We start from the raw sequence: 26549 nt of genomic DNA, 5'->3' as shown, positions 1-26549 counted from the left end.
GAGGGGGAGGGACTGTGACTTGTCAGTGCAATTGTTGTTCTGGTGATGCTATGGAGAGAGCAGCTTTCTCTCTGTTTGCTAATGTTTTGAGTTCAGCTAAATCTGATTTCAAATTTTTCAAGTCTTTTCTCAGATCCCTGAATCATTACAGTGCCAGTGTTATACAAGTTTAGGTTGAATTTAGGAGCATCTACATCTGAGATGGTGTTTGTGTGTAATCACGAGCCCTGTGCGTTCTGTGAGTGTCAACAGAGCAGCACTCATTCAGTGAAGCAGACTGTATGTTTATTTACTAAACACAGCTTTTTGCGAATCACAAAACTATTGTACGACTTCAAGAGACTTTAAACAAAATGAACGAGTCATATGGACTACTTTAATGGTGCTTTAAAGATTCTTTTGTCATTTTTTGAGTTTGACGGTAATGACCATTACCAACAGGCAGTGTTCGATTTGGTTCAGTCACGTTGTGCCGATACCCGTTCTGGATAAAAACATCAGTATCAGATCCGATACTATCGGATCTACATTCCTATGTCTGAGACAAGTATATGTACCACCATGGAGAGTTTGTCACTGACTTTCATTCTTCAGCCGAATACTTGATGGAGATGAGCTTGTCTTGCTTAATGGCTAACGCTTGAATTGCGCTCAAGATGTCGGTAATGCTCTCACATGCTTGGGCCTTTTATATGGTCCTCCTAGAGGAGGATATTTTGAGGGAGTTTTAGGTAATGGTTTTGCCAGACAAAATTTGTCATCATGTCATGTATGATCCAGCAGGGTCTGCGAGCACAGCAAACATGTTACTGCCCAGGCAAGCTTCAAAGACGAGCTCAACTTCTGCGCCAACTTTGACTTTCATAACTTAAAAAAAAAAAAACGTGTCTTATTCTGCCCATTTACACAAAACAGATGTGTAGTTGTGTACTCACGTTGGAGACAGCACAAATGATCGACTGTTAACACCACTAGAACTACAAGATTAAACAACCATAATTCACGATGCCATCTTGGCCTCCCGCTGCAGTCGCCCCCAAAACAGCTGACACAGCTTATTCGGAATTGGCCAGATTCTCAGATGGCAACAATAACGTGCTTTTCGAGTTTATTCGGACACCTTCAGTTCTGCTAAATACACCACAGGACTGTATTAAGCAGCACGTGGACATACGTTATAAATCTATAATCAAAAACATTATTCGAAAAGATTTAGATTATTATAATGAACTTTTTAAAACATTTATATAAAACAGTATTATTTTACTGTTATTTGCTTGATCTGTTAATCTTGTAAGGGAGTTAATAAAACAAAAGAATTAAACAAAGTGGCATTTTAATTATTTAAAGGGGCAGTTCACCCAAAAATGTAAATTCACCCTCATGTCATCCCAGATGTGTGTGACTTTCTTTCTTCTGCAGAACACAAATGAAGGTTTTTAGAAGAATATTTCAGCTCTGTAGGTTCATACAATGCAAGTGAATGGTGACCAGAACTTTGAAGCTCCAAAAAGCACATAAAGGCAGCATAAAAGTAATCCATAAACTGCAGTGGTTTAATTCATGTGCTCAGAAGTGATATGATAGGTGTGGGTGAGAAACAGATCAATAATTAAGTGTTTTTGTTTTTTACAATCAATCTCCACCTTTGACTAGCCCCGAACAGTATGCGGCTGAATGTGAAAGTGGAGATTTACAGTTAAAAAAAAGGGCTTAAATATGGTCATGGTTCTCACCCACAACTATCATATCCTCTATGAAGACATGGATTAATCCACCGGAGTCTTATGGATTACTTTTATGCTGCCTTTATGTGCTTTTTGGAGCTTCAAAGTTCTGGTCACCATTCAGTTGCATTGTATGGACCTGCAGAGCTGAAATATTCTTCTAAACATCTTAATTTGAGTTCTGTAGAAGAAAGAAAGTCACACACTGGCATGAGGGTGAATACACGATGAGAGAATTTTCATTTTTGTGTGAACTGTCCCTTTAAGAATGGAACACACAGTGCATTTTTACTGTTTATATATATATATATATATAAATAAATAAAATACAAATATATATAAACACACAGTATTAAAGTTTTAAAGCATTGATTTTCGTCAAAATTAAGATTACTGATTAGGTGCACGGATGTTTAATAGCGTCGGCATTGTGCACAATAGATGTGGTTGAAGTGTGTCCCGAATGGCCGATATTTTTCAGCCTGACACCCTACAAAGCTCCGAAGCACTCACCCCTGCGAAGGGATTGGGCCACAGGGATGAGCACACCCCTGATCTTCAGAGAGGCGGTTCCTGTAGCGTGACGTCACCAATGTCAGCATCAGCTGCTATAATCAGCCTACGCGAGGTGATTCCCAGTGTTAGGGCTTATCTCCCTTCCTCGGAACATATTTACATCTTAACGCATCACATCCAGACGTTGGGACAGAAACGGCAATAGTCCAGCCGGAATCATGTCTGTTGCGGGACTGAAGAAGCAATTCCACAAAGCGACTCAGGTAAGACGCACTGGATTCTGTGTTTGCTGCAGTGGAATCTGATCGTGCAGAGCAGCAGATAGAACAGCTTGTGCTCCCCAATCAATCGGAATGCGGATCAAACCCCAAATATGTCATGTAAACTAACGGGTGTAGCACTCAAAACGATCACGAACGTGCCAACCACTGTGGGTGCATCATTTCATCCGAAATAATAGCATTTAGAGGTTATGATGAATGCATGTTCAGTTGTCATTAATACAATTGAAATAATGCGTAAACATTGAACATTTTTTGGTGCTGCGTAGAATTGATACATAATAGCACATTTAATCCATAATCGCTCAAATACCCTTAAATTGACCTCGATGCCCTTTATGATGATCGTGATTATCTGACCCTTCATATTCATGGTGCTCTATTGCCACACCAGGCAATAGTGCATTTGGCTATTAAACTAATATAATTGGCTATATCAGGTAATGACCCCTCATATAGTCACATGTTTGCTTTAGATGTTTTTCCACTGGCATAATTTGAGTCTTAATATTCTTAAATCGAGGAAGCATGAAATAAGGGTTTAATATCTGGATAAACATGCCCTAGTGTCGTCAGACTCAGTCGAGACCCCCGGGTTTGTCTGTTCTGTCCATGTACTGTCCATGTACTGTCCTTGCCTGAAGCGTAACGTTGCATTTGGGATGAAGAATGAGTCCTGTGATGGAGCCACTGCTCACGCACGCCAAATGCATGATGCCCACATCTCCTACCCGCTGCAGATGGCATGATTGAAGGCCGTCAGTTTTAAAGGGAATGTGAGAATCTGTTAGTTGTGGAGCTGGGCTTGCTTCTCATGGCCTGACGTTGAACAACATAATCCGTCTCTTTCTGGCCAATCATCAGTGCATGCTGCACAGTGGAGAGGGTGGCATGACTCAGAGCCGTCCTGTAGAACAGATGGCTCTCTCAGTTTGCCGTGTACTTCATACATGACCTTCATGCAGTCTTAAGTCATGACAAAATATAGTGGCTGCCGTGTTATTCCTCTAGTTCCAGTCGTATAGACGGATGCAGGCTTCTCCTGTTTCACAAGCATTAATAGTTCCTGGAAATCAACTGGTATAGTGAGTTCTTATAACACGAGCTGTAATAACACGCATATTTGTATATAAAGCAAATGTCATTATGTCCCACATGCATCATTCAAACTCATTTTCAGATATCAGAACTAGGATTTGGGCTAGACTTAGCAGTTCTCATGAAGTCAATTTTAGATCCCTGTGCCTGGACAGTTAATGAGGATAGTTACATAAGAGAAGACAAATTGTTATCTCTGTGTGATCATGTAGTCGTTCCATCACATGCATATAAGACTATTTTTATGTACTTTACAAGTGATTTCCTGTCAAATGTGTTTTGAGTTTGATATAAATAACAAGCGCATTATGTTAGCTTGTAATACAGGTTTTCATTAACTGAGGGTTCGTTACGCTGATAGTGCATATGCATGCTTATGCATCAACTTCTGTCCCTAATGTGGCTGATGCTTGATTCTGCCAGCTCCATTATACATTCTGGACATGGCTTACTGCATAGGATTGCTTTCTCAAGACTGTTTTTGTCAGCTGCAGTGTACTTGGCTAGCAAGGCTCTTTATATTGGCCAACACGTTTGCATCTCAATTTAAACGACATTGTATAAAACATCCAATGGTTGAGAAATATATCCTTTTTGCCTCATGGAGTATTATATACTTAAAGTATGGTGTCTCAGTAAACTGTATTTATAGTAGTAGTAATAATAATGCAATTTATTTGTATAGACCATTCCAAGAATGTAAACAAAAACAAAGGAATTCGAACGGTCCAGATGTATTTATGGATCCTTTCTACAAAGTCTCTTTTTCAAGGTAAGTCAGTCCACTCGGCGGTCATTTTGGAAGCTCTTGGGCATTTTGGGCAGCTATTTTTCCAAGTAAACAATCGGCATGAAAGTGCATCTCCTATCTACTTTAATGGGGAAAGACCGAAATCTCCAAAACGGTTGGTCAAGATTACAATCCAAAGAACTTATTTCAAATAAGCAATAATATTTGATGACACACTGCGGCTTCTATCGAGCGGGCCGGCTTCCCTGCATCTCGGCACTTGAGGGGAATAGCGGCCTGGCATCCTGGCCCCTCCGCCATGACGCGTGCTCCAACTCACGCCTAGGTTCTGGGGTGTGGGTACGGCGACACATCTAACTCTGGACACTCCCGGCTCCGTTACTGGACCTGTAAAAACGGCAGCAGTTAGAGACCGGTCTCCGAGGAGAGGCACGCTCGGTGTTTAAAGGCAGCGGGGATGAGCCTCTTCATTGGGATCACGCGTGCCCCATCACATGAGGTGGGGTGACGATGATCCATGGAAGGGCGCGTCGTTCCGCACAACTGGTATAATAAATTGTGTTTCTTTACCTCAGATTATGCTAAAAACGCAATTAAACCATCTCGTGGAGCTAACGCGCATGCGCCTTCTCAAGTTGATTGACAGGCGATTTCTGTACCTAAAAGGTGATCGGCTCTTTAACCTGTAAGGCGGGTTGACCGGTGACCGCCATTGGGCGTTCTAATTCCTCCCATTCCTTTGAACAGAAGTGGCCCGTCTCTGTTTGACAAGCAGGAGATGTTCATGGAATGATGATGTCACCAACGAACGGTCGTTGATACGGTCTTTAGAATTCAATATTTCAGAGAAAGTAAAACGAATCATAAGATAATCATTAAGTAATAAGAGTTCCTCCTATACCTTTCACTATTGACATTATTCAGCCCCGCTCCTTTTCAGCGCTCTGCACTTCCGTGTTTTGTCTCTTACCTTGCGGTATGAATTGAGTCTGAGAAATGGATTACGTGAGGGAGCGCAGAAGAGTTGATGGTGTGAGTCTGCACAAACCCTTTACTACGTGAAAGTGCTCGTGAGGTGTGTTTGCGGTCACTGTAAATGTTTTACGTGAGGTATATTGCACCTGCTATTGTTAATTATTTGTGTTTTCCCTCACAGCCTCGTTGTCATTCTCATTAAAGATGAAAGATGCTGCTTGCGTGAATAAGTATGAAAGTGGAGTGCGGGATCTGCTCTTTGATGAACACGCATTACACGGAAATTTATCTTAAGCACTTTTCAACAAAACAAAAGGCAATTTTCCAGGAATTCCAGCCTATAAAAGCTGAATTAAAGCACTTTAAGCCCTTCAAGGACATCGTGTGAACTCTGTAAACAAGGACTGGTTGTGGCGTAGTGGGTTAAAGCGCATAACTGGTAATCAGGAGGTTGCTGGTTCGAGCCCCACAGTCACCACCATTGTGACCTTGAGTAAGACACTTAACTCCAGGTTGCTCCGGGGGGATTGTCCCTGTAATAAGTGCACTGTAAGTCACTTTGGATAAAAGCGTCTGCCAAATGCATAAATGTAAATGTAAACGGTGTAGAATAAAGCGCAGTAGGGATCAAATCAAGCGACGGCGAGATTATGATGTTTTATGGGTCGTTTCATTTATGATCACATGGACAGAAAACAGATTTGCCTTTAAAGTTCGTCATTTTTTTTGGTTTGTTATATATTGAAATTCAATATGTCGCCCCATCCATAGTATTCTCACATAAAGTGTGTTTCTACCAAACGTACATTTACTTGTTTACATAAACATCATATTTACTCATTGACCACCTCAAATGAAATAATTTTAGATGTGTAGGCTTACAAATGTTTACCTGTCCTTATTGAATCTAGGGAAATTGAATAATGGAATTAATCGGTAATGAATTTATTTTCAGTAATAATCAATGAGATGCCATCACATTTATTTAACACATTTACTTAATTTTACGTTTTAACGGTTTCATTCTTTTCTGTGTGATTTCTGGTGCCGTATTGAACTTGTTTCACATGATTTATCACTTTATTCATGTCTAAACTTTTAAATTGTTAAAATTGATAAATTCTGTAATCATTCATGAACCGTTGGCTTTTTATTATTATTATTATTATTATTTATTTATAAATTTTTATGACTAATGTTTGCTGAAAGGTTTTTGTTTGTGGACTTTTCAGAAAATGTTGCCTCATAAAAACAAAAACAAACCACCTGAAAAACTGAATCAAGGAATCATAAAAGTAATCCGTTTTATTTGTGTCTTCAGATAGTTCTGTGAGGAATAAACCCAAATTTAAGCATTATTTTCAACCATCTTCATCCGTCACAGCAGTAACTATTAACTCCCGCAATTTATTTCAAAATGCTAAAATTTCTGTCTCAAGAATCGAACACAGGTTTTACGTCTGTGATGCTCATTGCCGCTCATGTGTCTCATGACGGATTGTGACACGCCATGTTCCACAACTCACCATGTGCCCACCGAGAGCGAGAACCACATTATAGCGACCATGAGGAGGTTACCCCAGCAACCGGGCCAATTTGGTTGCTAAGGAGACCTGGCTGGAGTCACTCAGCACGTCTTGGATTCAAACACACGACTCCAGGTGTGATAGTCAGCGTCAATACTCGCTGAGATACTCGGACCCCCTTAGATTTTTTTTTTATACACACACATATATATATATATATATATATATGTGTGTATGTATGTGTGTTTAAGAAATGTTTAGAGTTCAGTTTAGATGTTGGGGTAGCACTAGCAGCTGAAATATATACTGTTTCCCCTATATGCATTTTGCAGCGGCGCTGCACCACTGCTGAATTATGAGCGCAGAAATGCCTTCAGAAATCCCAAGATTTGACTGTAGTTTAATCAGTAGAAGCCTGATGAAAGGAATCTGTAAAGAAGACCAAACTTATTCACACTGTCATTTCACTTTAGCCATATAAAAATTAGGTGTTAAATTAGGTGTGTCAAATGTGCGTTTTAATGCACATAACATGTCATATTATTTGCATGGGTGCTACCAAAGCTGGTGCCACATACTCAACGGGCACTTTGAGAGTTTTAATCTATTCTTTGACCAACACATGTTAATACGGGTCTGGCGTTGCGGTCTTGTGGACACGTGCACAAAACAAATATATATATATATATATATATGTAGATATTAGTATGGTAAAAATTAAAAATGGTATATTGAACTAAAATGATTGTCACTATATAAAAGTAACAGGCAGATTATTGTATATAGTTGACAATTGATTGTTTAGGGGTAAAGATAAGGGATCTACAATTTAAATATAATAGTAAAAATGACAACTATATTTATTTTTCAGTTGCTTTCCTGACAATTAAATTGAACTGACTGATCTATATGTTTCCACTGTAGAATTTGATCAATGTATTTATTTTGTGCCGGTTTTGGGCTTTTTCTGGTTCTGTATTGTGTTCTGTAGTTGTCCAGTATTTGAAGTCTATATGATATGTTTATACAGGTCCTGTATGTCTCTGTGATGTACTATAGCTCGCTTATATTACAGTCTGTTCTGTTCATTCCCCTCGTCATTACTTGCTTGTAGAATCGTGATGCTGCATGCCAAGACAGGGGCTCATCCTGCTGTTACGTAAGTGCTGTGTAGGGCTTAAAAATTACATCACCATTACAATATCATTACCGTTTCCCCACAGCTTAAAATGACACTGAAGGGGCACATGTCCTTGTGTTTTATAAAAGCTTTTTTTTATTAAAACTGTTTCTATTTCATGTCACATGTACGGTTATAAGCTCAGTTGCTAAGACTAAGACAGACTGAATTGAGTCTGTTTCTAGAGCTGTGCTCTTTTAAAAGTGATGACTCTAGCCTTTCATTAGCTTTTATTAGTGCTTCAGTGTGTGATATAGGGGCTGCCCATGGTGCATCCATCAGCAAGATGTTGGTCTGAGTAGAAGAAGGCTTTCTTAAACATTGCGAGGTTAGAATATGTTCAGAACTCAGCAGCTGGGGTTCATACATGCTCCTCGATCGCTGTCCATTCCAGTGACATCACAAAAGATTACGCAAACAAATGTCCTTGCTCATGATATTCTGTGCATTGATATGCAATCCACCAACTTGCAGATGACATCTTGGTTGACTGAAAGTTATATTCGAGCAGATGAGAACCTGGAACCCATGATAGTTAACCCTAGAAAGTTACCACTAAACCAAACGAGCATCCATGCATTAATGACAAATACCAGCACCAACAGTGGCAGATTAAGGGTTGGAAATGTGACCAATATTTGATATCATGGTCTGAGTAATTTCACAGGAACAGGTTGCACGTTTTCAATAATGTTCTTAATCAACAATCGTTAACATTAATGAATGAAAACCAATCATCATTAACAATAACAGTAATACAATGTACGTGGTGAACAAACTATAGAAAGTCAGATTTTTATTATCGTATTGTTTGTGTCCAGGAGTGTTGATTATTCATGTTATTGCGATGTTACAGACAGATATTAACATAATTAATTCAGATTGAATGTAATGTCCAGCATCATCCAATCACTGTCAACCATGTTAAAATAAAATGATGCATTATAAATGTTGAATCTATGTACTGATGATCATCGTCCCATGTGTGTCAAACATGTTGAGTGATCCAAACATCATCTGCAGCCTAAAACTGAACTTTTGATCAGATTTTAGTAGTGAACGCACTTAACTGCATAGAGAGCTATAGGATGCTCCCTTGCTCCCTATTTAGTGCATGACTTAACCTCCAGTGTGCTGTCTGTCTGCACTGGTCTCAGAACAGTTATAGAGGGCTATAGGATGCTCCCTTGCTCCCTATTTAGTGTATGACTTAACCTCCAGTGTGCTGTCTGTCTGCACTGGTCTCAGAACAGTTATAGGAGAGCTATAGGATGCTCCCTTGCTCCCTATTTAGTGCATGACTTGACCTCCAGTGTGCTGTCTGTCTGCACTGGTCTCAGAACAGTTATAGGAGAGCTATAGGATGCTCCCATGCTCCCTATTTAGTGCATGACTTAACCTCCAGTGTGCTGTCTGTCTGCACTGGTCTCAGAACAGTTTGAAATGCACCTTATTTTCATCCTAACTCTATATAAAGTCTCTGAAAGACACATTTATGAGCTTTTGCGTGAATACATTTATTCTCAATGTGACAATGTACAGTAAATACACACAGTGCCTTCGTAAAGTATTCAGACCCCTTCTTTATTTCACATGTTATGTTGCAGTCTTACTCTAGAATGCTTTAAATAATTTTGCTTTTTCACATCAATCTACACTCCATACCCTATAATGACAAGGCAAAAATTTTTTTATAACTTTGCAAATTTATTAAAATGTAAAAACTGAAATATCACATTGACCGTATTCAGACTGTGAACTCAGCACCTTTGGCCGCGATTACAGCCTCAAGTCTTTTTGGGTATGATGCGACAAGCTTTGCACACCTGGATTTGGGGATCTCTGCAGATCCTCTCAAGCTCTGTCAGGTTGGATGGGGACCGTCGGTGCACAGACATTTTCAGGTCTCTCCAGAGATGTTCGATTGGGTTCAAGTCCAGACTCTGGCTGGGACACTCAAGGACATTCACAGAGTTTTCCCTGAACCACTCTTGTGTAGTCTTGGCTGTGTGCCAAGTCATCGCCCTGTTGGAAGGTGAACCTTCGGCCCAGTCTGAGCTCCTGAGCGCTCTGGAGCAGGTGTTCATTAAGGATATCTCTGTATATTGCTGCGTTCAGCTTTCCTTCATCCCTGACCAGTCCCCACTGCTGAAAACATCCCCACGGTATGATGCATCCACCACCATGCTTCACCGTTGGGATGGTACTGTGCCGGTAATGAGTGTTGCCTGGTTTCCTCCATTTACATTTACATTTATGCATTTGGCAGACGCTTTTATCCAAAGCGACTTACAGTTCACTTATTACAGGGACAATCCCCCCCGGAGCAATCTGGACACAATTGTGGTGGCTGTGGGGTTTGAACCAGTGTCCTTCTGATTACCAGATTACCAGTTATGTGCTTTAGACCACTACACCACAATGACACTTGGAATTGAGGCCAAACAGTTCAATCTGTGTTTCATCAGAGTCTTTAGGTGCTTTATTATGTGTCTTGCACTGAGGAGAGGCGTCCGTCTGGCCACTCTACCATAAAGCCCAGATCGGTGGAGTGTTGCAGTGATGGTCGTCCTTCTGCAAGTTTCTCCCGTCTCCACTCATGATCTCTGGAGCTCCACCAGAGTGACCATCAGGTTCTTGGTCACCTCTCTTATCAAGGCCCTTCTTCCCCGATTGCTCCGTTTGCCCAGGCGGCCCACTATAGGAAGAGTCCTGGTTGTTCCAAACTTCCATTTAAGGATTATGGAGGTCACTGTGCTCTTGGGGATCTTCAATACAGCTGAAATGTTGATGTATACTTCCCCAGATCTGTGCCTCGACGCAATCCTGTCTCTGATCTCTGCAGGCAGTTCATTGGACCTCATGGTTTGGTTTTTGCTCTGATATGCATTTTCAGCTGTAAGATCTTATATAGACAGGTGTGTGTCTTTCCAAATCATGTCCAATCAATTAAATTTGCCACAGGTGGACTCCAATCAAAGTGTAGAAACATCTCCAAGATGATCCAGAGAAATGGGATGCAGCTGAGCTCAATTTCAAGAGTGATAGCAAAGGGTCTGAATACTTATGTCAATGTGATATTTGCATTTTTTCTTTTATCAAAAATCTGGTTTTTGCTTTGTCATTATGGGGTATGGAGTGTAGATTAATGTGAAAATATATATAGTTTAAAGCATTTTAGCATAAGATTGCAACATAAAATGTTTTGGGAAAAAATGAAGGGGTCTGAATACTTATTACTGCACTATATATATATGTGTGTGTGTGTGTGTGTATAGATAGATAGATAGAGATATTTATTAATTTACTAATATTAATGAATATAACCGTATTGTACAGTGCTAAATATATAAACACAATTTAAATGAATACAGGAAATAAAATTTTGCCTTTTTTATTCTAATGAATTAATCAAGTAAATAATTGAATATTAAGCGCTTATCAAAATTGTTGATTTCTCTCTTAGTTGCAGCCATTTGAGAGACACTTGCCGCCTCTAGCCATCTTGCTGCATGAGCTTCCTCTTGTCCTTTACATGCACAATAACAGGAGAGAGATCGTTCTGCTTTTATCTCTGTCATCATGAGGACAATCACAAATCAAGATGGGATATCCTCCCATAACCTTCTTTATTTGTCCATCAATCTGTTCTATTTCTTGCCCGTTAATCTTTGGTAGTTGTAATCCAGGAGGTACAGACTCAGGGGAATATTAAGACCTGCTGTCTGAAGGGTGGGGGCGGAAGTCTCTGTGCTCCATGTGCAGCTGTCACATTGGGCTTCACGTGACCGCTACTGATTGGGCAGTTGGGACAGCACTTTCCTTTGAGGTAACAAGGCTGATGCTAAACCTTTAGCAAGCTCTGATTTAAGACATGAAATATGACAGGCTAAGGTGAATATGCATTGAGAGATACTCACCTGCACGTGTCCTGACATGCTATTTTCACTTCTATTATGTAATCTGAAGATAGATAAACTAAACTTTTATTTACGTATTTTAATGTGATTATTCACGTGTTTTATTCACCACCCATCATTCACAAACATTTTTAAAATGTAAACGTATATCCCAAATTTAGGATATGAAACTCTTCATATGGCTGAAACAATTTTAATGGAAGACACTTTATTATTATATTATCCACAGCCTCAGTGGTAAATCCAAGTAAACCGTATTGCTACAATAGTAGATCAATGCACTGCACATAATAAAACTGTTAACTAGTATTCAGTAATTATTGGGATGATATGTACTTGATTAAATATGCAACAACAGTTACAATAATAAACAGTTTCCTTAAGCATTTATTTTGCAGTAAAGTTATAATGCAGTGATTTGTTGCACCTTACTGTGAAATCGGTGCATTGTAAACAATTTAAGATGAGTACACTTTTCATGGGGAACCACCTTGTACCTACTGTTGCTTTTAGAAGCCATTTTAAATGGTCAGTTCTGTTTAATCTGTTAAGAGGAGGAATGGAAAGAGACAACAACTTGTGCATTCTGTGACTTGTTTCAAATAAATGAGAAAACACCAAAACCTCAAAACTGCAGACGTGTTATAAAATACAGCTATAAACATCATCTCAGTTAAACTGGTCTGCTGTCCTGAAATGCAACTCGTTGCTTCCCCCAGCCAACACGCATGTGACCGTAGCCGGCGCTGCTTTTCTGTTCTCACAGACACACGCAAGGACGAATGACATAAGCCTGCGATTTTGCACCAAATCCGACCTGACAGTTTCAAATAAAAATCACATTAGGCTTACTGGAGTGAGCAAAGGGCAGGGATTTGAGCATGGCTTTCTAATGTTAAAAAAACTTCCATAGTGCAGCTTAAACTAGTCATTTAAAACCCTATATCCTATACCCTATACCCTAACGACTGCTGTTTAATGTTTGGTGGATGTGACGTGAACCAGAAGTGTTACTATATATTACTGATTTGAATGAGAAACAGGGCCGGATCTAGGAGATGCTTGGGAGGGAACTCTAACCCTGACTCTTGAAAAACTCCAAAACAACAGACGCCCAGGGTTCTGCTCATCTGCGTGTGTCTTAGGCATGCTGCCTGGAGGCATGAGGACTGCAGATGTGGCCAGGGCAATAAATCACAATGTCCGTACTGTGAGACGCCTGAGACAGTGCTACAGGGAGACAGGAAGGACAGCTGCTCGTCCTCGCAGTGTCAGACCACGTGCAACAACACCTGCACAGGATCGGTACATCTGAATATCACACCTGCGGGACAGGTACAGGACGGCAATAGCAACTGCCCGAGTTACACCAGGAACGCACAATCCCTCCATCAGTGTCAGATTGGCCACGATAGTCTGAGAGAGGCTGGACTGAGGGCTTGTAGGTGTGTTGTAAGGCAGATCCTCAACAGACATCACCAGCAAGGGTTAGCCATGGCCATTTATAATGTCTATATTTGTATTGTTTATTATTGTACATTTTGTATTGTGTATAATTTAAAGGTAATATATGCAGGTGCACAGCTACTAATTAATGTTCATAGAAAAATGATAATTTGTGTTTGTATTTCTATTCAGGAATGTTCATAAAAAGTTGTAGAATGCTTGATTGAAATATTTATACATTTGTTTTTCCTTTTTAAATGCATTTTCACATCCAGTGATGGTATACCTCTGCCACTTGTAGTCCTCAAGATTATGTATCTTAGGAGGGAAAGGAGGATTGTTTTGCTTGTTTGACCTGACAAAGACCCATTCGGTGTCCAAACATTGTCAATAAATTGGAACTTTTAGCAGTGTTTTCTCATTTTTCTATCATTTATGTATCGTGCCCAATTATCAGTGTTAGTGATAATCCTGATGAATCACTAAATAAACAGGGAGAGTATAACAAATTTAAATGGGTGTAATAATGAATTAAACCCAAATCAGACAATAAATTAAAAGCTTGTAGCTAACATTAAACAGTAAAAAACAATGCAAACACGATGCTAACACACATCTCTGTACACATGGTGTAATATACTGGCAAACAGACTCTATGCATCAGTGGGGTGATTGGCACTAGGGTTGCGCGGTATACCGGTACTAACGAAATATCACAATGCCAAAAAATTCACAAGGTACAATATCATCTTGTTGTTAATTTCACTACCATATTAAAGTATGCTGCCATTAGCCACGTGTAATGTGAGTTTTGAGATGAAATCAAAAACCGTTGGAAAATAATAACACAAAAGCCTCTAAATGGCCAAGCGTGATCATTAAACAGCAGAAGGGTGTCATCTAGAATAACAGAATAAGAGGTGCCTCTATGCTCTATCATCTCCTTCACACAGGCAAGAACACACAAATGCTTGATTTTCATGTAGTGTGTCCAATAGTATCCATCTGCAGAGCCACAGATCAGTGTGTTGAGTGTATAATCAGCTGTGAACTTTCATATTAACACTTTCTCCATTGCAGCTTGGAAATTTTAGATCGTGAGTCGCAGGAAGCTTGATATAACGAACTCTTCACAAATGGGAAGAACTTCAAAGATCTTTCAAAATAAACGTCCTGCTGAAATAAGTGCTATATTTAAGACTCCACACATCCATTCATCCATCGCCTCCTCTTGAGGCGATCATTCGGCCTTTTAACTGCAGCGTTTCTCTCTCATGCCCACTTAATTCAGCAGCCTGATGCAAGAGGAAGACACATGCCACTTTTTCTTCTTAACTTATGCTGCAATATCGCTCCATTAATTGATACAATAAGTATTAGCATCCATACTAAATTGACTGAGGTGGAGTTATTCTTAAACATGCAATCAACATGCCAGCCAGGTTATTTCTGTCCCATGATTCAATATTGTCTTTGCATAAGTTCAAATCTTCCTAACACATGTTCTTACCTTATTTTGCAGAAAGTGAGTGAAAAGGTTGGAGGAGCAGAGGGAACTAAATTAGATGAAGACTTTATGGATATGGAAAAGGTAAGTATTCTAGAGAGAGTCATAATTCTCAAGAGAACAAGGAAGCACAGCGGCTGCAAAACACGCAAAGCATTTGATTGTTAATAGTAAGTGTTAGACAGTGTGCACCAACAGAGCACTGCGCAAGAACTACAGTGTAAGTATTACATTCAAGTGATTGCAGTTATGTGTTTTGCTTGCTAGAGCACTTAAGCTCAAAGTATACTATGGTCAGATGTACAGGAAGTGAGAGACAAATTTTGTCAACGGCTCACTCGTCTCTAAACATGCAGAATTCACACACATGGAGTTATTTGCACTAATTAGTGTGTCCACAAGGTGGCAACACTCACAATTAAGCCGTTTTTTTTTTATTTATTTTTTTTTTTTTTTATTTTATTTTTTTTTTTTTTCATTTTTTTTTTTATTTTTTTTTTAATTTTTTTTTTTTAATTTTATTTTTATTTTTTTTAATTTTTTTTATTATTTTTTTTATTTTTTTATTTTTTTATTTTTTTTATTTTTTTTTTATTTTTTTTTTATTTTTTTTTTAATTAAGCCGTTGTTGTCACAGAGAAGTGCTAGAAGATGTAATAGCCAATTAATGACAGGAGAAAAAAGTAAATAATAACGTGTGTGTGTGTGTGTGTTTGTGGAGACGTTTGAATAACTCAAGTGTGAAGGACTATAAAGACATCTTTGTGGGTCTAAACTCATAGCAGTCGTAGCGGGCATGCACCAACCGCCTGTCTATTTGCAAACAGTCAAAATAATTTGAACGGGTATGCATTTGACTGTACACAGACGCTAAGTGTTTACGTCAAAGCCAATGTATACTTTGGGCTTTGAAGGTGCACTCTGTATGTTTTGGTTCATGTTTTCTTGGACTTACAGTGACACCTAGTGGTGCGGATGCAGCATCATTCATAATCAATAGTTTTCAGTTTCAGATGCTGTTGTAGAAATTCACCGTTCACAATCAGCCATGATCAATTTAATCCACGAGTGAAAGTGTCCAATAACAAGCCGGTTACTGAGATTAAGCGAGCAGTATTCAGCTGGTCATGTGATTCCAACATGGCTGCCCCCATTAGGGGACCCTCTCCATGTAGAATAAACCAGCTTTTATGAGGTTACTGATATGACTAGAGTCCTCATCTCATGTGAGCACTCACGATTAAATACACGTTTCAAAATTACAATTAATTTCTATAGGATTAAAACTTAAATAAACTGTGTGCACCTTTAACAAACAGGTGATACGTAGGCAGAGTGGTGGCAGAAATAACTTGAGAAAGGGTTTTAGTGGTTTATACTCACCTTCCTGTTCTTGTACCTTTTCATTCTTTGTACTGTAGAAAGTCGACACCACCACAAGGGCGGTGATGGACATTATGACCAAGACAACAGAGTACCTGCAGCCCAATCCAGGTAAATGTGGAGATATATATATATATATATTTTTTTTTTTTTTAAGAATAGCTTTTTCTTTGGGTCTGGGTATCTCAGCGCGTAAAGACGATGACTATCACACCTGGAGTCGTGAGTTTGAATCCAGGGCGTGCTAAGTGACTCCAGTCAGGTCTCCTTAGCAACCAAATTGGCCCGGTTGCTAGGGAGGATAGAGTCACATGGGGTAACCTCCTTGTGGTCGCTATAATGTGGGTCTCGCTCTCGTGGGGTGTGTGGCGAGTTGTGCGTGGATCGTGGAGAATAGCGTGAAGCCTCCACATGCGCTACGCCTCCATGGCAACACGCTCAACAAGCCACGTGATAAGATGCACGGATTGATGGTCTCAGGCGCGGAGGCAACTGAGATTCGTCACTACGCCACCACGAGGACCTGGAACACATTGGGAATTGGCCGTTACAAATTGGGGAGAAAATGAATTAATGTACCTCTATTTTGTGTTTGTGTTTTTATGTAGCAACTCGTGCTAAGATGAGTATGATGAGCTCCATGTCTAAAATCCGTGGAGGGGATAAAGGTCCTGGCTACACACAGACCGAAGCTATCTTGGGAGAGTCGATGCAAAAGTTTGGCAGGGAGCTTGGCGAAGAATCCAACTTTGGTAATGAGTCACAACAGTATCCAATGTAATCTGCCTTCTAAAATCATGAGATTTATCTGCTATATACTGTATGAACAAGCTCTTTTGACGGCATGTAGAAACCGAAGTGCATTGATCCTGTAAGAGGAGTTGGGTTGCATTTACAGCCAGACAATCAGCACTGTGCAGTTTGCAGATACAACCACATATTTTACAATAAAAGGACATTTAAATGATATAAATATTTAATAAGGTGCTATTGCACACCAGAACTGGGTCATTTGTGAAATCAGATGCAGATATAATGAACAGCCAACAACAGAAGAGTCATTCTGAGGATCTGTGTTACTCACCACCTGCTCAGATGCACAGTTCTTCAGTCTAACATCCGGAGGTCATCGGTGGCCGAGTAGTGTCTTTCACAGTAATGCTGGCTGGATGGCATTGAAGGCACTTGTTAAGTCAAAGTACATTGCTGCCAGCCCTGTCCAGGTGAATAGACCCTTTGCAGCATGTACTGTAGCTGATCACCTGCCAGAGATCTCGATGTGCAGAAGTCCAGCCGATCTGTGGTCTTCACAATGTGGAATGTGAGTGCTGCTAGTCTGTAGTCATTAAGGTCAGCGGGTGCTCTATGTTTGGAGCTTGGACCAGACATGATGTTTTTCAGAGGACTGGGACCCTGTTAACTGCTGGTATTAAGATATATTTAGGTGATCCAATCACTGTTGGACCACACTAGATACAGGTGTGAATGGGGTCTAAAACATTTTGTGATCTGATCACTGAACTCGCATACGGAGGAAGTCAAAACCACACGTGAACACGTTGCATTTGACGTATAAAGGCTCATCTATCCTGATGTGTGCCGGAGCGCCGCAAATCACCACCCACTCAAGACCGGATTAAAGGAATATTCCGGGTTCAGTATAAGTTAAGTTCAGTTGACAGCATTTGTAGCGTAATGTTGATTACCACAAAGTTCATTTTAAAGAAAAGCAAAAGTTGAGTTCACAGTGAGACGCGTACAATGGAAGTGAATGTGGCCAATCTTTGGAGGAGTTCATGTGAATGTGAAGAAAAATGCGAAAGATATTTTATTAAAGCACTTACAATAATTCTGTGAAAACTTGTGCATTATTTGAGCAGTAAAGTGGTTTAAATCCTTGCCTTTATGGTTGATTTAGGGTTTATGCTGTTACATTGTCATGGCAACGAATTTGTACAATTGTCTATAACTTTCCACAGATGCGGTTATTAAGTGAATTTATGACAGTAAAATCATGTTAACACACATATTGTTTATGTCTTGTGTCTATACTTTTGAAACGGCGAGTATTTTAATGTTTACAGCTTAAACCCCATTGACTTCCATTATAAGTGTCTCACTGCAGCACACATTTGTGCTTTTTTAAATATAATGTCTGAATACATTTTTGTGGTAATCAATACTATGCTACAAATACTGACGATTGAGCTCAACTTGTTGATTAGACTCCGTAGTGTCCCTGGGCATGAACGCATATAGTGCCTGCCCCATCGCCATACACATACAACACCAATAATACTCCGTGTCTCCGGACCTGACATGTAGAGTACGACAGGGTGCACACAAGGCCATTAAGAAGAACGCACTGCTAACTGTGAACTTAACGCTATTGTAGTTACTAATAAAGCACTAATAGTTAGAAATAATATTCTATAACATTATGGTCTGCACTTATATAGCGCCTATTTAACCTTAGCGGTATTCAAAGCGCTTTATACTGTGACTCATTCACCCATTCACACACAACAATGATGGCAGAGCTGCCATGCAAGGCGCTAACCTACCATTGGAGCAACTTGGGGTTCAGTGTCTTGCCCAAGGACACTTCGGCATGTGGAGTCATGTGGGCCGGGAATCGATCCGCCAACCCTGCGATTAACGACCGACCCGCTCTACCGCCTGACCCACAGCCGCCCCTCATGTACCAGTATAACCACCTCTCCAGGATGAGATGGAGATTCACTCAAATGACTCATGGTATATTTGATGTTTTCTAAATTCATGGAACAGAATGAATTGCAAATGTCCGGGTGTGTCTGAAATGGTGTTCGTGAGTTATATATGCATCCATAAAATCAGACCAGATCACGCGAGACGTGACGGTGTTGTAATACTCAAGTCCGGCTCAGCTCGTGGACGTTACAAAACAGCTCAAATCAATAACAGCACCTTTAAAGCTCATTCAGCCTATACAGTGAGGTTCGCTAGGTGGCTAGACACCTTTTACGGTACATCAACATGCCATATAACATGGACTCGTAACTCTTAGGCTTGTACGTAATTAACGGGGACTCGTACTTGAGATCTAGTGATCTGACTACAACAGTGCATCATAATACAGGACCTGGGACTCTCTACAGGCGGAGATCTAACCTTATTCCTCATTAACAGTCAGTAAATCGGTCCACTACATTATCATGTTCTCGACTGTATGTCAGAACATGTGTGGTTCTCTTTTTGATGAGATGTGTTCAGTCGGTGCCATCTGAAGGATGGAGTGATGGTTCAAAAGACTTATGATGTGGCAAGGTTTAAGTGGCTACCTCAGGTCTGCCCAAAATAGATCTAGAATGCATTGTACTCTTTTGTTTTTCAGGTCTGGCTTTGATTGAAGTTGGAGAAGCCATGCGAGAACTAGGTGAAGTTAAAGACGCTCTAGACATGGAGGTCAAGCAGAACTTTATTGATCCCTTGCAGAATATGCAAGAAAAAGACTTAAAGGAGGTCCAGGTGAGACCCGAGAAATGTATCAATTTTATTATGATTCATAATATTGAGCCAGATGCTAACTGCACCCCTGTGTAAATAGTGGCACATACGATGTGCCCCCTAACCCAAATAAAGACCCTTTGAGATTAAGCTTCCAGCCATCTTGTTATCCTGTATGGCCCACGGTTCACCTCCGCCAATTTGTAAAGTGTTTGCAATGCTTTGTCTTGTTATATGTAATCCTGTTGTTCTCAAACTTGTTTGAAGACATAATAAATAGTTTTCTAGGAATAATCTAAGGTTAAGCACAGTACCGCCGTTCTCTATAAACAGAGAGGGCACCAACTCCCTAGGGGGGCACCATCTTACCCTAGGAGGGCACCGGAAAGTCCACCGGCTGCCCTTACTCGCACGTTATACGTTATTCAAGGACCTGAAAGCAGTTGCAGAACACAGATGATCGCTTTGCGCATATATATATATATATATACAGTGAGGAAAATAAGTATTTGAACACCCTGCTATTTTGCAAGTTCTCCCACTTAGAAATCATGGAGGGGTCTGAAATTGTCATCGTAGGTGCATGTCCACTGTGAGAGACATAATCTAAAAAAAAAATCCAGAAATCACAATGTATGATTTTTTAACTATTTATTTGTATGATACAGCTGCAAATAAGTATTTGAACACCTGAGAAAATCAATGTTAATATTTGGTACAGTAGCCTTTGTTTGCAGTTACAGAGGTCAAACGTTTCCTGTAGATTTTCACCAGGTTTGCACACACTGCAGGAGGGATTTTGGCCCGCTCCTCCACACAGATCTTCTCTAGATCAGTCAGGTTTCTGGGCTGTTGCTGAGAAACACGGAGTTTGAGCTCCCTCCAAAGATTCTCTATTGGGTTTACAGGTGGACAGGTGTCTTTATGCAGCTAACGACCTCAAACAGGTGCATCTAATTTAGGATAATAAATGGAGTGGAGGTGGACATTTTAAAGGCAGACTAACAGGTCTTTGAGGGTCAGGTGTTCAAATACTTATTTAGACAGGTGTTCAAATACTTATTTGCAGCTGTATCATACAAACAAATAGTTAAAAAATCATACATTGTGATTTCTGGATTTTTTTTTTTAGATTATGTCTCTCACAGTGGACATGCACCTACGATGACAATTTCAGACCCCTCCATGATTTCTAAGTGGGAGAACTTGCAAAATAGCAGGGTGTTCAAATACTTATTTTCCTCACTGTATATATGTATGTATATTGTAATGGAGCAATATTTTACCCCAATCTCCCAAAGAAATTTAGGACAGTGTGAAAAATGCTAATAAAAAAAAAAAAGAGGGATTTGTAAATACTATTCAACCTGTGCTATGTTGAAAGCACTGCAACAACACATTATGTGATGATTTATCTTTTTAGTATATTTTTTTTAAAAATATACACTAATTTCATATGCTCCAAAATTTGGGACAGGTGAGTGTTCACCTCTGTGTAACATGACCATTGGTCAGGACTGCAGGCAGCACCAGTCCTCTCTGTTTACTTCGGTAAACCTTTGTTAGTCAACAGCACTCACCGCTGCATCCACAGATGCAAGTTCAGACTATGTAAAGGAGAAGCCGTACATCATCACTGTCCAGAAGCGCTGCCGACTTCTCTGGTCTCGCTCTCATCTGAGATGGAAAGTAGTCCGATGTTTTGGTCCGATGAGTTCACATTTCAATTTGTTGTGTTCTCTGGACAGAAGAGGAAAAGGACCATGTATATAGGGCCAGTGTCTGTCATGGTATGGGGTAGTGTTGTCAAAAGTAGCGGTACTTCGGTACCAAGTCGATACTAAAATATAAAAGATGTAACGGTACCAGTGTTTCTGCAGTACCGAATCTATCCGGTACCAGCGCACATGTATGACTGACACACGACAGCTTTAAAATGCTCACAGCTTTATTTTGAATGCGTGCTCGGTTACTTCTTGAACACTGAAACGGACAATTAATCAAATTAAAATGGTGACATGCCCTAGAATGATTTATTAAACCGATATAGGCTGTAATCTTACTGTGGAAGAGACGTGTATGTTAAATAAATCAACCTCTCATCCACTAGAAACTTCACAGACACTGAGAATCAATCACGTTGTATGAGATGATAAAGCAGAACACTTATCCATTGTGAATCATGTCAAATATATATTTATGTAATTAAAATCACAGCATCTGCGCACAAATCTCAGCTCAGCTTTATTTATATCGCATTTATAACAACAGTTAACCAAAGTGTGTCACAGTAACACAATTTAAAACATTTCAAAATGATCCAAAATACAGAAACACCAGTAATATAAAATACAAACACTCCAAAACTGTGTCCTACATTTCACTCGTCAGACTTAAAGGACAGTTTAAAGAGATTTCAGACGTGACTTAAAAGTCTTCAATGATCACTGCAGTCACAAACCGGTTATCCAGAGAAGTGAAGCATCCGGCAAAAAATACTTTTCATAATAAAAGCACGATTCAAAATAAAATCTAGATGCCTGAAATTGAATACAAATATATTACAACAAATGTAATATTCTCTAATAATAATAATAATAATAATAATAATAATTAAAGACATCTGTTGAATAAAAGTTTGGCAAAAAAATAAAACATTTTAAATGACATGTTAAAAAGTTTAATGTTCACTTGTTAAAGGTTTTAAGAATGTATTGATTAGAGTGATGAAATTAAATTAAACTTTTAAACTATGTTCTGGAAAATACTAATAATTATTAAACTATAATTATTAGAATAATTAATAACTAAACTGGTTGTTCAATAGCACATTATAATATTAGCCTATTTTTTTTGTTGTGGTATCGCAATTGGTATCAGTACCGACTACTGAAATGTTGGTACCGTGACCGCACTTGTATGGGGATGTGTAACTCTCACATTAATGCAGGAAGATATGTTACATTTTTAGAGCAACATTTACTGCCGCCTTGTCCAGGGACGTCCTGCATTTTCCAGCAGTACAACTTTCAACCACATACTGGCGATTATCAGTGAGTGTGCGGGTGCTAGACTGGCCTGTCTACAGTCTGTCTCCAATTGGGAATGTGTGGCGCATTATGAAGCACATCATCCGGCTATCTAAACTTAAACTTGTGTCTTCATTGCTTAAATGTTTAATAAGTGTTATAAGAAGAAATGGTGATGTTTCACAGTTTAAACACTATTTTAAATGAGTGTGTATTTAAAAAAACACTGAATTCACAAGGTGAAACGTCATATTAAGATGTTATTGTTGTGCTTTCGATATAACAAAGGGTGAATATATCAATTACAATCACTCCTTTTTGTTTTTAATTGGCATTTTTCATACTGTCCCAACTTTTTCGGAGTTGCAATAGCTTTTAAGAGAGTCATACTAAATGTAATTATGATTGACTACTTTGTCTCAGCCAATGAAAGAGGAAATGCTCGTTAGATGTCTGTAACTGAACAACTGTTCTTGTCTTCTCTGTCTTCGCAGCACCACCTGAAGAAGCTGGAGGGGCGACGGTTGGACTTTGACTATAAGAAGAAACGGCAAGGCAAAGTGACAGATGATGAGATCAAACAGGCGCTGGAAAAGTTTGATGACACAAAGGAGGTTGCCGAACAAAGCATGTTTAACATTCTGGAGAGTGATGTAAGAAATTTCTTCAGCCTGTAATCTGTCTTGTGATTCTTTACCATCCATGTCATGCCACTGTGGGCTTTCCCTATTGTGGCATATGCTGCGTGTAATAATTATGTCTGTCTTTCCCACTGTGGATTTCCTTTATCTCAGGCAATAATCCACAGAGAAGCACTAGGAAACTATGTTTTCATCTGATTTGTGGTTTGCTGGTCTTTCATCCTCATAACATACTTTGTACTTCTGTGTTTAAATGTTATTCGTGATCTGCTTTTCAGCAGATCGAACAGGTCAGTCAGCTTTCGGCCCTGGTCCAGGCGCAGGTGAACTATCATAGACAGGCTGCAGAGATCCTTCAGCAGCTGTCCAGCAAGATGGAGGACAGGTTTGTTCTGGAACTAAAACACAAAGTGGGTTTAAGACGCATAATAATCAACAGAACCACAATGCAAGGCTGTGAGGTTTTGCACTAAATGAATAGTATGTTTAGATGTATTATTAAAGGAACAGTCCAGCCAAAAAGGAATTTTTGGTGAATCTGTAATTGTTAATGGAATATCACCAAATCCATAGTTTTTGAAAGAAAGAAAGAATGAATTAATGAAAGAATTAAATGGTGTGAATGGAGAAAAAGAAAGATAATGAATAAAAGAAAAAAAAGATGAAGGAAAAAAGAAAGAAATAGCAACTAGATAAGAAGGAAATAATAAATGTTAATAATGGAGAAAAATAAAGATAAAGAATGAAAAAGAGAAATGAAGGGAAAAAGAAAGAGAATGAACAGGTGGATGGATGGATGAATTAATGAATGAATGGGTGAACAAATGAACAGATTGATGAATTAATGAATAGTTGAATGGATGGACGTATTAATGGATGGATGAATGGGTGAAAACATTTACGGATTGACGAATAATGAATGAATAGTTGAATAGATGGACGAATGAATGGGTGGATGGATGGCTGAATTCATGAAAGGGTGAATGAATGAATGTATTGATAAATGAAGAATGAATTGATGAATAGTTGAATGGATGAATAGATGGATGATGGATGGCTGAATGTGAATGGGTGAACAAATGAACAGATTGATGAATGAATGAATAGTTGAATGGATGGACGTATTAATGGATGGCTGGATTAATATATGTATGAATGGGTGGATGGATGGCTGAATGGATGGTTGAACAAATGAACCGATTGATGAATAAATGAATATTTGAATGGATGGACGAATGGCTGAATGCATGAAAGGGTGAATGAATGGATGGATGAATAAGTCACTTGACTTGACTTAAATAAATGGGTGGCTGGATTTTTGAATGGGTGAATGAATGAACAGATTGATGAATGAAGAATGAATGGATGGATGGCTGAATGGGTGGATGGGTCGCTGAATGAATGGGTGAACGAATGAACAGATTGATGAATGAAGAATGAATGGATGGATGGATGGCTGAATGTGAATGGGTGAATGAATAAACTAATGGATGAAGAATGAATGGGTGAATGAATGAATAGGTGAATGGATGAATGGACAAATGAGTTTGGGTTGACATTGTGAGTTCATAATTGTGAGTTTTGTTTTTGGGTGAATTATTCCTCTCAGGTAATCTGGTTCTGCTGATGTTTGTTGATGTCCTGTTAAATTGTATTTTCCATCCAATGGGCCCTAAAATATGTTCAACAATAAAGTCTCACTTTTCATGCATTAAATAACAAAATCAAAATGTCAAACAAAGTGTAATTGGCAAACAAATGATGCTAGATGCTTTTCTCAGAAATGACTTTTCTGAGCCAACCAGCAGCTGATTTAATGGATGTATGAAGTCATTCAAGTTCACACAGGTGCTCTAGCGGAGAATCACAGGTGTAGATCCTCACTGTAACTCTGAACACGTTCTTCAAAGTTTAACGATCAGAAACCTAACAAACATCTGTTACAGTATATTTGCTTAAAATGAATGTTACTTGGTTTGATATTTTCTTATGTATAGTAAAGATGTGCACACACGTTTAGATGTGATCCTGTTCCCAAACTGCAGAATAAGAGATGCTTCCTGTAAGCCGAGAAGAGATTATGTTCCCAAACCTCGAACCTCCATGGATTTGAGTGAGCACCATAATGGGAATAGTGGTCCCTGTGGACGCTCCAGGTCTCCAGGTGAGGCAATAATATACATAAATCTATGAAACAGGATTACCTCTTCTTCGCTCTAAAACAAGTCATCTTTTCTTTAGCTCCGATGGACCAGCCGTGCTGTCGGGCACTATATGATTTTGACCCTGAAAATGAAGGTGAGCTAGGCTTCAAGGAAGGTGACATCATCACCTTAACCAACAAGATTGACGACAACTGGTATGAAGGAATGGTCAACGGGCAATCTGGTTTCTTCCCTGTTAACTATGTAGATATCCTGGTAGCTTTGCCACACTAAGTCCTATGCATGTGTACCCTATGACCTGACCAATCAGAACACAAACGGCACAAAAAAGCTATATTGTTGGCATTTGTGCAAATGAAATAAACCATGAAGATTTGGGGTGCCCTTATGTTATAAAAATATTATTCCTGAGTTGGAATGCTGCCACATTTGTTGTAGATTTTATTTTATTTTTTTGAGGTTGATCAGGCCTCTCTGCATTGTCTGCTGCTACACCTCCTGTATGTTCTGACATGATCTAATCTTATTTCTGTTTTTTTTTTTAGCAATAAAAAGTCAGCAATAAAATAAAATCACTCTTTCAGTATTAAGCTGCAAACTGTTAATTAAAGGGACAGTTCACCCAAAAATGAAAATTCCGTCATTTTCTCACCGTCATGTCGTTCCAAACCTGTGGCTTTCTTCAGCAGAACACAAATGAAGATGTTTAGAAGAATATTTCAGCTCTGTACGTTCATACAATGCAAGTGAATGGTGACTAGAACTTTGAAGCTCCAAAAAGCACATAAATGCAGCATACAAGTAACCCATAAGACTCCAGTGGTTTAATCCATGTCTTCTGAAGTGATATGATAGGTGTGGGTGAGAAATAGATACATATTTAAGTCCTTTTTAACTATATATATTCTCCTCTTT

The 26549-nt window shown here is 39.2% G+C and overlaps 1 protein-coding gene across 2 annotated transcripts; it reads left to right on the top strand.

Moving 5' to 3' along the window:
* The first annotated feature begins 2322 nt into the window (after window positions 1–2322).
* sh3gl2a (SH3 domain containing GRB2 like 2a, endophilin A1) lies at window positions 2323–26359 on the top strand. Of its 2 annotated transcripts, none has more exons than XM_052137325.1 (9): window positions 2323–2506; window positions 14943–15011; window positions 16349–16421; window positions 16919–17062; window positions 19687–19820; window positions 23323–23481; window positions 23751–23854; window positions 25515–25633; window positions 25711–26359. In XM_052137325.1, the coding sequence occupies exons 1-9, from the start codon at window positions 2462–2464 to the stop codon at window positions 25905–25907; spliced, it is 1044 nt and encodes a 347-aa protein (XP_051993285.1). In that variant the 5' UTR covers window positions 2323–2461; the 3' UTR covers window positions 25908–26359. The 2 variants fall into 2 exon arrangements, with proteins under 2 accessions (XP_051993285.1, XP_051993283.1); XM_052137323.1 differs by having other exon boundaries at window positions 23748–23854.
* Window positions 26360–26549: the final 190 nt, after the last annotated feature.

The sequence above is a fragment of the Xyrauchen texanus genome, chromosome 11 (assembly GCF_025860055.1).
Source record: "Xyrauchen texanus isolate HMW12.3.18 chromosome 11, RBS_HiC_50CHRs, whole genome shotgun sequence".
Taxonomy (NCBI): Eukaryota; Metazoa; Chordata; class Actinopteri; order Cypriniformes; family Catostomidae; genus Xyrauchen; species Xyrauchen texanus.
Note: the sequence above shows the minus strand (reverse complement) of the source record. Positions and strands in the feature narration are given on the sequence as shown.

Coding starts and splice junctions, on each gene's coding strand:
- sh3gl2a (XM_052137323.1), top strand. CDS start 2,462: ATGTCTGTTGCGGGACTGAAGAAGCAATTCCACAAAGCGACTCAG. Junction 23,482..23,747: donor TTAACATTCTGGAGAGTGAT/GTAAGAAATTTC, acceptor TCTGCTTTTCAG/CAGATCGAACAGGTCAGTCA. Junction 23,855..25,514: donor TCCAGCAAGATGGAGGACAG/GTTTGTTCTGGA, acceptor CCCAAACTGCAG/AATAAGAGATGCTTCCTGTA.